Source organism: Saccoglossus kowalevskii, chromosome 4 (assembly GCF_978046115.1).
Source record: "Saccoglossus kowalevskii chromosome 4, keSacKowa6.1, whole genome shotgun sequence".
NCBI classification, from domain to species: domain Eukaryota; kingdom Metazoa; phylum Hemichordata; class Enteropneusta; family Harrimaniidae; genus Saccoglossus; species Saccoglossus kowalevskii.
This window is the reverse complement of record NC_140644.1, coordinates 31542678-31558202: the sequence shown is the minus strand read 5'-3', so window position 1 is coordinate 31558202 and position 15525 is coordinate 31542678. Positions and strand designations below refer to the sequence as shown.

General features: G+C 37.3%; 1 protein-coding gene across 1 annotated transcript in view; it reads left to right on the top strand.

Annotated features, from left to right (window-relative positions):
- Nucleotides 1–15525, top strand: part of LOC100367029 (coiled-coil domain-containing protein 22 homolog) — a 51195-nt gene that overhangs the window by 21591 nt on the left and 14079 nt on the right. Inside the window, exon 14 of the mRNA XM_085498069.1 lies at nucleotides 1104–1199. Coding sequence (XP_085354195.1) covers nucleotides 1104–1199 — 96 coding nt within the window. The remainder of the gene's footprint in view (nucleotides 1–1103; nucleotides 1200–15525) is intronic.

The following is a 15525-nucleotide window of genomic DNA, read 5'->3' as shown; positions in this document are numbered from 1 at the left end:
TAAATTTTATCTGCACAGTTCCACACTCAACAGACTTGATGAGATCTAAACAATTATGATCACAGTAACTAAAAAAGACGTGGACACATACACATGTACATACTTCACTCAATAATGACGCATTATATGTAGATTTATTATTTCAATAGTCCTAAAATAGAATTGAATTTTAATTGGAGCAATGACATTTATTTTTTTAAATAAAACACCCTGGTACAATTGTACAAGAGTGTTCATCACTTACTACAAGCATTTGATACATATTGTAGTCAGTCTTCTGATTTTTTTGTTTTTCACCATCCACACGATATTGTATTAGCATGTTCGGCCTCCAAGATTTATGGATCCGCACTCAATTGTCTACTGTTGCAAACAGGGGCATGCAACTGGTGCTATAATTTTGTTGTCAGACAAGATACATGTATATGACCAAAAGTCAATTAAATGTGTAATTGTTAAACCATAGCTACTTGCTAGCCCACCTGGTTCATTGCTTGCAGTTTTATTTTTAAAACTGTACCATTACTTTCACCATCCTACTACAGCCAGATCTGAAGGCCTTTGCCGCATTCTGGCCATGCTGTGTGGCGCGTATCGCGTGGACGGGTTTCACATTCTCTGCACGTAATAAGCTCGGTTATTAAGCATCCTTTTTTGGGGATGCCCGGTGGCCGAGGGGAAGACGTGTAGTGGCGTGAAGCTAGGCGATTAGGTGCCGTACGCGAGCGCCGGTTCGAGTCACGCACGCAGTACGTATTTACTATAATTAGACATAGTCTTTACCTTGCCGTTTATTCGGTGTTATTTGCTTATTTTTAAATGCTGTATTTGCTCCAATAGAAGCACATGTGCTATTTAAAGTGTAAATATATATTAAATACAGTATTCCTTATTTGTACTTCATGCCTCCAAAACCACAAGCACACCAGAATTCTTTCTAAATTTTCTTCGATTTTGATATTTGATTGTTAAAATTAAAAATTATGACAATTTGGTTTTTTCTACATATTGTTTAAGCATGCAGTGTGGAAAGTCTACTGTGAATGATGTACAATATGGTTATGGAATAAATTTATATTTTACTATTCTTTTTCTGCCTGTAGGTGTTGATTGACACAAAGACACTACAAAAGGAAATTAATCAGCTATCAGGCAAACTAGATAGAACTTTCACTGTTACTGATGAACTCATATTTCGGGTACGACATATATTATCTTCTCATCCATACATCTAGATCAGTATATAAATGCACTTTACACCTAATTATTATAGTGTAACTGTATGTGGTGAGCCTACTGTCAGGCATCACTAATCCCTATTATTATAGTGTAACTGTATGTGGTGAGACTGCTGTCAGACATCACTAATCCCTATTATTATAGTGTAACTGTATGTGGTGAGACTGCTGTCAGGCATCACTAATCCCTATTATTATAGTGTAACTGTATGTGGTGAGCCTACTGTCAGGCATCACTAATCCCTATTATTATAGTGTAACTGTATGTGGTGAGACTGCTGTCAGACATCACTAATCCCTATTATTATAGTGTAACTGTATGTGGTGAGACTGCTGTCAGGCATCACTAATCCCTATTATTATAGTGTAACTGTATGTGGTGAGCCTACTGTCAGGCATCACTAATCCCTATTATTATAGTGTAACTGTATGTGGTGAGACTACTGTCAGATATCACTAATCCCTATTATTATAGTGTAACTGTATGTGGTGAGACTACTGTCAGGCATCACTAATCCCTATTATTATAGTGTAACTGTATGTGGTGAGACTACTGTCAGGCATCACTAATCCCTATTATTATAGTGTAACTGTATGTGGTGAGACTACTGTCAGACATCACTAATCCCTATTATTATAGTGTAACTGTATGTGGTGAGACTACTGTCAGATATAACTAATCCCTATTATTATAGTGTAACTGTATGTGGTGAGCCTACTGTCAGGCATCACTAATCCCTATTATTATAGTGTAACTGTATGTGGTGAGCCTACTGTCAGGCATCACTAATCCCTATTATTATAGTGTAACTGTATGTGGTGAGACTACTGTCAGACATCACTAATCCCTATTATTATAGTGTAACTGTATGTGGTGAGACTACTGTCAGGCATCACTAATCCCTATTATTATAGTGTAACTGTATGTGGTGAGACTACTGGCAGACATCACTAATCCCTATTATTATAGTGTAACTGTATGTGGTGAGACTACTGTCAGGCATCACTAATCCCTATTATTATAGTGTAACTGTATGTGGTGAGACTACTGTCAGACATCACTAATCCCTATTATTATAGTGTAACTGTATGTGGTGAGACTACTGTTAAGTATCACTAATCCCTATTATTATAGTGTAACTGTATGTGGTGAGACTACTGTCAGACATCACTAATCCCTATTATTATAGTGTAACTGTATGTGGTGAGACTACTGTCAGACATCACTAATCCCTATTATTATAGTGTAACTGTATGTGGTGAGACTACTGTCAGACATCACTAATCCCTATTATTATAGTGTAACTGTATGTGGTGAGACTACTGTCAGACATCACTAATCCCTATTATTATAGTGTAACTGTATGTGGTGAGACTACTGTTAAGTATCACTAATCCCTATTATTATAGTGTAACTGTATGTGGTGAGACTACTGTTAAGTATCACTAATCCCTATTATTATAGTGTAACTGTATGTGGTGAGACTACTGTCAGACATCACTAATCCCTATTATTATAGTGTAACTGTATGTGGTGAGACTACTGTCAGGCATCACTAATCCCTATTATTATAGTGTAACTGTATGTGGTGAGACTACTGTCAGGCATCACTAATCCCTATTATTATAGTGTAACTGTATGTGGTGAGACTACTGTCAGGCATCACTAATCCCTATTATTATAGTGTAACTGTATGTGGTGAGACTACTGTCAGACATCACTAATCCCTATTATTATAGTGTAACTGTATGTGGTGAGACTACTGTCAGACATCACTAATCCCTATTATTATAGTGTAACTGTATGTGGTGAGACTACTGTTAAGTATCACTAATCCCTATTATTATAGTGTAACTGTATGTGGTGAGACTACTGTTAAGTATCACTAATCCCTATTATTATAGTGTAACTGTATGTGGTGAGACTACTGTCAGACATCACTAATCCCTATTATTATAGTGTAACTGTATGTGGTGAGACTACTGTCAGGCATCACTAATCCCTATTATTATAGTGTAACTGTATGTGGTGAGACTACTGTCAGGCATCACTAATCCCTATTATTATAGTGTAACTGTATGTGGTGAGACTACTGTCAGACATCACTAATCCCTATTATTATAGTGTAACTGTATGTGGTGAGACTACTGTTAAGTATCACTAATCCCTATTATTATAGTGTAACTGTATGTGGTGAGACTACTGTCAGACATCACTAATCCCTATTATTATAGTGTAACTGTATGTGGTGAGACTACTGTCAGGCATCACTAATCCCTATTATTATAGTGTAACTGTATGTGGTGAGACTACTGTCAGACATCACTAATCCCTATTATTATAGTGTAACTGTATGTGGTGAGACTACTGTCAGACATCACTAATCCCTATTATTATAGTGTAACTGTATGTGGTGAGACTACTGTTAAGTATCACTAATCCCTATTATTATAGTGTAACTGTATGTGGTGAGACTACTGTTAAGTATCACTAATCCCTATTATTATAGTGTAACTGTATGTGGTGAGACTACTGTCAGACATCACTAATCCCTATTATTATAGTGTAACTGTATGTGGTGAGACTACTGTCAGGCATCACTAATCCCTATTATTATAGTGTAACTGTATGTGGTGAGACTACTGTCAGGCATCACTAATCCCTATTATTATAGTGTAACTGTATGTGGTGAGACTACTGTCAGGCATCACTAATCCCTATTATTATAGTGTAACTGTATGTGGTGAGACTACTGTCAGGCATCACTAATCCCTATTATTATAGTGTAACTGTATGTGGTGAGACTACTGTCAGACATCACTAATCCCTATTATTATAGTGTAACTGTATGTGGTGAGACTACTGTCAGACATCACTAATCCCTATTATTATAGTGTAACTGTATGTGGTGAGACTACTGTCAGGCATCACTAATCCCTATTATTATAGTGTAACTGTATGTGGTGAGACTACTGTCAGACATCACTAATCCCTATTATTATAGTGTAACTGTATGTGGTGAGACTACTGTCAGGCATCACTAATCCCTATTATTATAGTGTAACTGTATGTGGTGAGACTACTGTCAGATATAACTAATCCCTATTATTATAGTGTAACTGTATGTGGTGAGACTACTGTCAGGCATCACTAATCCCTATTATTATAGTGTAACTGTATGTGGTGAGACTACTGTCAGGCATCACTAATCCCTATTATTATAGTGTAACTGTATGTGGTGAGACTACTGTCAGACATCACTAATCCCTATTATTATAGTGTAACTGTATGTGGTGAGACTACTGTTAAGTATCACTAATCCCTATTATTATAGTGTAACTGTATGTGGTGAGACTACTGTCAGACATCACTAATCCCTATTATTATAGTGTAACTGTATGTGGTGAGACTACTGTCAGGCATCACTAATCCCTATTATTATAGTGTAACTGTATGTGGTGAGACTACTGTCAGACATCACTAATCCCTATTATTATAGTGTAACTGTATGTGGTGAGACTACTGTCAGACATCACTAATCCCTATTATTATAGTGTAACTGTATGTGGTGAGACTACTGTCAGGCATCACTAATCCCTATTATTATAGTGTAACTGTATGTGGTGAGACTACTGTCAAACATCACTAATCCCTATTATTATAGTGTAACTGTATGTGGTGAGACTACTGTCAGACATCACTAATCCCTATTATTATAGTGTAACTGTATGTGGTGAGACTACTGTCAGGCATCACTAATCCCTATTATTATAGTGTAACTGTATGTGGTGAGACTACTGTCAGGCATCACTAATCCCTATTATTATAGTGTAACTGTATGTGGTGAGACTACTGTCAGGCATCACTAATCCCTATTATTATAGTGTAACTGTATGTGGTGAGACTACTGTCAGGCATCACTAATCCCTATTATTATAGTGTAACTGTATGTGGTGAGACTACTGTCAGACATCACTAATCCCTATTATTATAGTGTAACTGTATGTGGTGAGACTACTGTCAGACATCACTAATCCCTATTATTATAGTGTAACTGTATGTGGTGAGACTACTGTCAGGCATCACTAATCCCTATTATTATAGTGTAACTGTATGTGGTGAGACTACTGTCAGACATCACTAATCCCTATTATTATAGTGTAACTGTATGTGGTGAGACTACTGTCAGGCATCACTAATCCCTATTATTATAGTGTAACTGTATGTGGTGAGACTACTGTCAGATATAACTAATCCCTATTATTATAGTGTAACTGTATGTGGTGAGACTACTGTCAGGCATCACTAATCCCTATTATTATAGTGTAACTGTATGTGGTGAGACTACTGTCAGGCATCACTAATCCCTATTATTATAGTGTAACTGTATGTGGTGAGACTACTGTCAGACATCACTAATCCCTATTATTATAGTGTAACTGTATGTGGTGAGACTACTGTCAGGCATCACTAATCCCTATTATTATAGTGTAACTGTATGTGGTGAGACTACTGTCAGACATCACTAATCCCTATTATTATAGTGTAACTGTATGTGGTGAGACTACTGTCAGGCATCACTAATCCCTATTATTATAGTGTAACTGTATGTGGTGAGACTACTGTCAGACATCACTAATCCCTATTATTATAGTGTAACTGTATGTGGTGAGACTACTGTCAGACATCACTAATCCCTATTATTATAGTGTAACTGTATGTGGTGAGACTACTGTCAGGCATCACTAATCCCTATTATTATAGTGTAACTGTATGTGGTGAGACTACTGTCAAACATCACTAATCCCTATTATTATAGTGTAACTGTATGTGGTGAGACTACTGTCAGACATCACTAATCCCTATTATTATAGTGTAACTGTATGTGGTGAGACTACTGTCAGGCATCACTAATCCCTATTATTATAGTGTAACTGTATGTGGTGAGACTACTGTCAGGCATCACTAATCCCTATTATTATAGTGTAACTGTATGTGGTGAGACTACTGTCAGGCATCACTAATCCCTATTATTATAGTGTAACTGTATGTGGTGAGACTACTGTCAGGCATCACTAATCCCTATTATTATAGTGTAACTGTATGTGGTGAGACTACTGTCAGGCATCACTAATCCCTATTATTATAGTGTAACTGTATGTGGTGAGACTACTGTCAGACATCACTAATCCCTATTATTATAGTGTAACTGTATGTGGTGAGACTACTGTCAGGCATCACTAATCCCTATTATTATAGTGTAACTGTATGTGGTGAGACTACTGTCAGACATCACTAATCCCTATTATTATAGTGTAACTGTATGTGGTGAGACTACTGTCAGACATCACTAATCCCTATTATTATAGTGTAACTGTATGTGGTGAGACTACTGTCAGGCATCACTAATCCCTATTATTATAGTGTAACTGTATGTGGTGAGACTACTGTCAGGCATCACTAATCCCTATTATAGTGTAACTGTATGTGGTGAGACTACTGTCAGACATCACTAATCCCTATTATTATAGTGTAACTGTATGTGGTGAGACTGCTGTCAGACATCACTAATCCCTATTATTATAGTGTAACTGTATGTGGTGAGACTACTGTCAGGCATCACTAATCCCTATTATTATAGTGTAACTGTATGTGGTGAGACTACTGTCAGACATCACTAATCCCTATTATTATAGTGTAACTGTATGTGGTGAGACTACTGTCAGACATCACTAATCCCTATTATTATAGTGTAACTGTATGTGGTGAGACTACTGTCAGGCATCACTAATCCCTATTATTATAGTGTAACTGTATGTGGTGAGACTACTGTCAGGCATCACTAATCCCTATTATTATAGTGTAACTGTATGTGGTGAGCCTACTGTCAGGCATCACTAATCCCTATTATTATAGTGTAACTGTATGTGGTGAGACTACTGTCAGGCATCACTAATCCCTATTATTATAGTGTAACTGTATGTGGTGAGACTACTGTCAGGCATCACTAATCCCTATTATTATAGTGTAACTGTATGTGGTGAGACTACTGTCAGACATCACTAATCCCTATTATTATAGTGTAACTGTATGTGGTGAGACTACTGTCAGGCATCACTAATCCCTATTATTATAGTGTACCTGTATGTGCTGAGACTACTGTCAGGCATCACTAATCCCTATTATTATAGTGTAACTGTATGTGGTGAGACTACTGTCAGGCATCACTAATCCCTATTATTATAGTGTAACTGTATGTGGTGAGACTACTGTCAGGCATCACTAATCCCTATTATTATAGTGTAACTGTATGTGGTGAGACTACTGTCAGACATCACTAATCCCTATTATTATAGTGTAACTGTATGTGGTGAGACTACTGTCAGACATCACTAATCCCTATTATTATAGTGTAACTGTATGTGCTGAGACTGCTGTCAGGCATCACTAATCCCTATTATTATAGTGTAACTGTATGTGGTGAGACTACTGTCAGGCATCACTAATCCCTATTATTATAGTGTAACTGTATGTGGTGAGACTACTGTCAGACATCACTAATCCCTATTATTATAGTGTAACTGTATGTGGTGAGACTACTGTCAGACATCACTAATCCCTATTATTATAGTGTAACTGTATGTGGTGAGACTACTGTCAGACATCACTAATCCCTATTATTATAGTGTAACTGTATGTGGTGAGACTACTGTCAGGCATCACTAATCCCTATTATTATAGTGTAACTGTATGTGGTGAGACTACTGTCAGACATCACTAATCCCTATTATTATAGTGTAACTGTATGTGGTGAGACTACTGTCAGACATCACTAATCCCTATTATTATAGTGTAACTGTATGTGGTGAGACTACTGTCAGGCATCACTAATCCCTATTATTATAGTGTAACTGTATGTGGTGAGACTACTGTCAGACATCACTAATCCCTATTATTATAGTGTAACTGTATGTGGTGAGACTACTGGCAGACATCACTAATCCCTATTATTATAGTGTAACTGTATGTGGTGAGCCTACTGTCAGGCATCACTAATCCCTATTATTATAGTGTAACTGTATGTGGTGAGCCTACTGTCAGGCATCACTAATCCCTATTATTATAGTGTAACTGTATGTGGTGAGACTACTGTCAGGCATCACTAATCCCTATTATTATAGTGTAACTGTATGTGGTGAGCCTACTGTCAGGCATCACTAATCCCTATTATTATAGTGTAACTGTATGTGGTGAGACTACTGTCAGGCATCACTAATCCCTATTATTATAGTGTAACTGTATGTGGTGAGACTACTGTCAGACATCACTAATCCCTATTATAGTGTAACTGTATGTGGTGAGACTACTGTCAGACATCACTAATCCCTATTATTATAGTGTAACTGTATGTGGTGAGCCTACTGTCAGGCATCACTAATCCCTATTATTATAGTGTAACTGTATGTGGTGAGACTACTGTCAGGCATCACTAATCCCTATTATTATAGTGTAACTGTATGTGGTGAGACTACTGTCAGGCATCACTAATCCCTATTATTATAGTGTAACTGTATGTGGTGAGACTACTGTCAGACATCACTAATCCCTATTATTATAGTGTAACTGTATGTGGTGAGACTACTGTCAGGCATCACTAATCCCTATTATTATAGTGTAACTGTATGTGGTGAGACTACTGTCAGGCATCACTAATCCCTATTATTATAGTGTAACTGTATGTGGTGAGACTACTGTCAGGCATCACTAATCCCTATTATTATAGTGTAACTGTATGTGGTGAGACTACTGTCAGGCATCACTAATCCCTATTATTATAGTGTAACTGTATGTGGTGAGCCTACTGTCAGGCATCACTAATCCCTATTATTATAGTGTAACTGTATGTGGTGAGACTACTGTCAGGCATCACTAATCCCTATTATTATAGTGTAACTGTATGTGGTGAGACTACTGTCAGGCATCACTAATCCCTATTATTATAGTGTAACTGTATGTGGTGAGACTACTGTCAGGCATCACTAATCCCTATTATTATAGTGTAACTGTATGTGGTGAGACTACTGTCAGACATCACTAATCCCTATTATTATAGTGTAACTGTATGTGGTGAGACTACTGTCAGACATCACTAATCCCTATTATTATAGTGTAACTGTATGTGGTGAGACTACTGTCAGACATCACTAATCCCTATTATTATAGTGTAACTGTATGTGGTGAGACTACTGTCAGGCATCACTAATCCCTATTATTATAGTGTAACTGTATGTGGTGAGACTACTGTCAGGCATCACTAATCCCTATTATTATAGTGTAACTGTATGTGGTGAGCCTACTGTCAGGCATCACTAATCCCTATTATCATAGTGTAACTGTATGTGGTGAGCCTACTGTCAGGCATCACTAATCCCTATTATTATAGTGTAACTGTATGTGGTGAGCCTACTGTCAGGCATCACTAATCCCTATTATTATAGTGTAACTGTATGTGGTGAGCCTACTGTCAGGCATCACTAATCCCTATTATTATAGTGTAACTGTATGTGGTGAGCCTACTGGCAGACATCACTAATCCCTATTATTATAGTGTAACTGTATGTGGTGAGCCTACTGTCAGGCATCACTAATCCCTATTATTATAGTGTAACTGTATGTGGTGAGACTACTGTCAGGCATCACTAATCCCTATTATTATAGTGTAACTGTATGTGGTGAGACTACTGTCAGGCATCACTAATCCCTATTATTATAGTGTAACTGTATGTGGTGAGACTACTGTCAGGCATCACTAATCCCTATTATTATAGTGTAACTGTATGTGGTGAGACTACTGTCAGGCATCACTAATCCCTATTATTATAGTGTAACTGTATGTGGTGAGACTACTGTCAGGCATCACTAATCCCTATTATTATAGTGTAACTGTATGTGGTGAGCCTACTGTCAGGCATCACTAATCCCTATTATTATAGTGTAACTGTATGTGGTGAGCCTACTGGCAGACATCACTAATCCCTATTATTATAGTGTAACTGTATGTGGTGAGCCTACTGTCAGGCATCACTAATCCCTATTATTATAGTGTAACTGTATGTGGTGAGCCTACTGTCAGGCATCACTAATCCCTATTATTATAGTGTAACTGTATGTGGTGAGACTACTGGCAGACATCACTAATCCCTATTATTATAGTGTAACTGTATGTGGTGAGCCTACTGTCAGGCATCACTAATCCCTATTATTATAGTGTAACTGTATGTGGTGAGCCTACTGTCAGGCATCACTAATCCCTATTATTATAGTGTAACTGTATGTGGTGAGACTACTGTCAGACATCACTAATCCCTATTATTATAGTGTAACTGTATGTGGTGAGACTACTGTCAGGCATCACTAATCCCTATTATTATAGTGTAACTGTATGTGGTGAGACTACTGTCAGACATCACTAATCCCTATTATTATAGTGTAACTGTATGTGGTGAGACTACTGTCAGATATAACTAATCCCTATTATTATAGTGTAACTGTATGTGGTGAGACTACTGTCAGGCATCACTAATCCCTATTATTATAGTGTAACTGTATGTGGTGAGACTACTGTCAGGCATCACTAATCCCTATTATTATAGTGTAACTGTATGTGGTGAGACTACTGTCAGGCATCACTAATCCCTATTATTATAGTGTAACTGTATGTGGTGAGACTACTGTCAGGCATCACTAATCCCTATTATTATAGTGTAACTGTATGTGGTGAGACTACTGTCAGACATCACTAATCCCTATTATTATAGTGTAACTGTATGTGGTGAGACTACTGTCAGACATCACTAATCCCTATTATTATAGTGTAACTGTATGTGGTGAGACTACTGTCAGGCATCACTAATCCCTATTATTATAGTGTAACCGTATGTGGTGAGCCTACTGTCAGGCATCACTAATCCCTATTATTATAGTGTAACTGTATGTGGTGAGACTACTGTCAGACATCACTAATCCCTATTATTATAGTGTAACTGTATGTGGTGAGACTACTGTCGGACATCACTAATCCCTATTATTATAGTGTAACTGTATGTGGTGAGACTACTGTCAGACATCACTAATCCCTATTATTATAGTGTAACAGTATGTGGTGAGACTACTGTCAGACATCACTAATCCCTATTATTATAGTGTAACTGTATGTGGTGAGACTACTGTCAGACATCACTAATCCCTATTATTATAGTGTAACTGTATGTGGTGAGACTACTGTCAGGCATCACTAATCCCTATTATTATAGTGTAACTGTATGTGGTGAGACTACTGTCAGACATCACTAATCCCTATTATTATAGTGTAACTGTATGTGGTGAGACTACTGTCAGGCATCACTAATCCCTATTATTATAGTGTAACTGTATGTGGTGAGACTACTGTCAGGCATCACTAATCCCTATTATTATAGTGTAACTGTATGTGGTGAGACTACTGTCAGACATCACTAATCCCTATTATTATAGTGTAACTGTATGTGGTGAGACTACTGTCAGACATCACTAATCCCTATTATTATAGTGTAACTGTATGTGGTGAGACTACTGTCAGGCATCACTAATCCCTATTATTATAGTGTAACTGTATGTGGTGAGACTACTGTCAGGCATCACTAATCCCTATTATTATAGTGTAACTGTATGTGGTGAGACTACTGTCAGGCATCACTAATCCCTATTATTATAGTGTAACAGTATGTGGTGAGACTACTGTCAGGCATCACTAATCCCTATTATTATAGTGTAACTGTATGTGGTGAGACTACTGTCAGACATCACTAATCCCTATTATTATAGTGTACATGTAACTGTATGTGGTGAGACTACTGTTAGGCATCACTAATCCCTATTATTATAGTGTAACAGTATGTGGTGAGACTACTGTCAGGCATCACTAATCCCTATTATTATAGTGTAACTGTATGTGGTGAGACTACTGTCAGGCATCACTAATCCCTATTATTATAGTGTAACTGTATGTGGTGAGACTACTGTCAGGCATCACTAATCCCTATTATTATAGTGTAACTGTATGTGGTGAGACTACTGTCAGACATCACTAATCCCTATTATTATAGTGTAACTGTATGTGGTGAGACTACTGTCAGGCATCACTAATCCCTATTATTATAGTGTAACTGTATGTGGTGAGACTACTGTCAGACATCACTAATCCCTATTATTATAGTGTAACTGTATGTGGTGAGACTACTGTCAGACATCACTAATCCCTATTATTATAGTGTACATGTAACTGTATGTGGTGAGACTACTGTTAGGCATCACTAATCCCTATTATTATAGTGTAACTGTATGTGGTGAGACTACTGTCAGACATCACTAATCCCTATTATTATAGTGTAACTGTATGTGGTGAGACTACTGTCAGGCATCACTAATCCCTATTATTATAGTGTAACTGTATGTGGTGAGACTACTGTCGGACATCACTAATCCCTATTATTATAGTGTAACTGTATGTGGTGAGACTACTGTCAGACATCACTAATCCCTATTATTATAGTGTAACTGTATGTGGTGAGACTACTGTCAGACATCACTAATCCCTATTATTATAGTGTAACTGTATGTGGTGAGACTACTGTCAGGCATCACTAATCCCTATTATTATAGTGTAACTGTATGTGGTGAGACTACTGTCAGGCATCACTAATCCCTATTATTATAGTGTAACTGTATGTGGTGAGACTACTGTCAGGCATCACTAATCCCTATTATTATAGTGTAACTGTATGTGGTGAGACTACTGTCAGGCATCACTAATCCCTATTATTATAGTGTAACTGTATGTGGTGAGACTACTGGCAGACATCACTAATCCCTATTATTATAGTGTAACTGTATGTGGTGAGACTACTGTCAGACATCACTAATCCCTATTATTATAGTGTAACTGTATGTGGTGAGACTACTGTCAGACATCACTAATCCCTATTATTATAGTGTAACTGTATGTGGTGAGACTACTGGCAGACATCACTAATCCCTATTATTATAGTGTAACTGTATGTGGTGAGACTACTGTCAGACATCACTAATCCCTATTATTATAGTGTAACTGTATGTGGTGAGACTACTGTCAGACATCACTAATCCCTATTATTATAGTGTAACTGTATGTGGTGAGACTGCTGTCAGACATCACTAATCCCTATTATTATAGTGTAACTGTATGTGGTGAGACTACTGTCAGACATCACTAATCCCTATTATTATAGTGTAACTGTATGTGGTGAGACTACTGTCAGGCATCACTAATCCCTATTATTATAGTGTAACTGTATGTGGTGAGACTACTGTCAGGCATCACTAATCCCTATTATTATAGTGTAACTGTATGTGGTGAGACTACTGTCAGGCATCACTAATCCCTATTATTATAGTGTAACTGTATGTGGTGAGACTACTGTCAGGCATCACTAATCCCTATTATTATAGTGTAACTGTATGTGGTGAGACTACTGTCAGGCATCACTAATCCCTATTATTATAGTGTAACTGTATGTGGTGAGACTACTGTCAGACATCACTAATCCCTATTATTATAGTGTAACTGTATGTGGTGAGACTACTGTCAGACATCACTAATCCCTATTATTATAGTGTAACTGTATGTGGTGAGACTACTGTCAGACATCACTAATCCCTATTATTATAGTGTAACTGTATGTGGTGAGACTACTGTCAGACATCACTAATCCCTATTATTATAGTGTAACTGTATGTGGTGAGACTACTGTCAGACATCACTAATCCCTATTATTATAGTGTAACTGTATGTGGTGAGCCTACTGTCAGGCATCACTAATCCCTATTATTATAGTGTAACTGTATGTGGTGAGACTACTGGCAGACATCACTAATCCCTATTATTATAGTGTAACTGTATGTGGTGAGACTGCTGTCAGGCATCACTAATCCCTATTAATATAGTGTAACTGTATGTGGTGAGACTACTGTCAGACATCACTAATCCCTATTATTATAGTGTAACTGTATGTGGTGAGACTACTGTCAGACATCACTAATCCCTATTATCATAGTGTAACTGTATGTGGTGAGACTACTGTCAGACATCACTAATCCCTATTATTATAGTGTAACTGTATGTGGTGAGACTACTGTCAGGCATCACTAATCCCTATTATTATAGTGTAACTGTATGTGGTGAGACTACTGTCAGGCATCACTAATCCCTATTATTATAGTGTAACTGTATGTGGTGAGACTACTGTCAGACATCACTAATCCCTATTATTATAGTGTAACTGTATGTGGTGAGACTACTGTCAGGCATCACTAATCCCTATTATTATAGTGTAACTGTATGTGGTGAGACTACTGTCAGGCATCACTAATCCCTATTATTATAGTGTAACTGTATGTGGTGAGACTACTGTCAGACATCACTAATCCCTATTATTATAGTGTAACTGTATGTGGTGAGACTACTGTCAGGCATCACTAATCCCTATTATTATAGTGTAACTGTATGTGGTGAGACTACTGTCAGGCATCACTAATCCCTATTATTATAGTGTAACTGTATGTGGTGAGACTACTGTCAGGCATCACTAATCCCTATTATTATAGTGTAACTGTATGTGGTGAGACTACTGTCAGACATCACTAATCCCTATTATTATAGTGTAACTGTATGTGGTGAGCCTACTGTCAGGCATCACTAATCCCTATTATTATAGTGTAACTGTATGTGGTGAGACTACTGTCAGACATCACTAATCCCTATTATCATAGTGTAACTGTATGTGGTGAGACTACTGTCAGGCATCACTAATCCCTATTATTATAGTGTAACTGTATGTGGTGAGACTACTGTCAGGCATCACTAATCCCTATTATTATAGTGTAACTGTATGTGGTGAGACTACTGTCAGGCATCACTAATCCCTATTATTATAGTGTAACTGTATGTGGTGAGACTACTGTCAGACATCACTAATCCCTATTATTATAGTGTAACTGTATGTGGTGAGACTACTGTCAGACATCACTAATCCCTATTATTATAGTGTAACTGTATGTGGTGAGACTACTGTCAGGCATCACTAATCCCTATTATTATAGTGTAACTGTATGTGGTGAGACTACTGTCAGACATCACTAATCCCTATTATTATAGTGTAACTGTATGTGGTGAGACTACTGTCAGACATCACTAATCCCTATTATTATAGT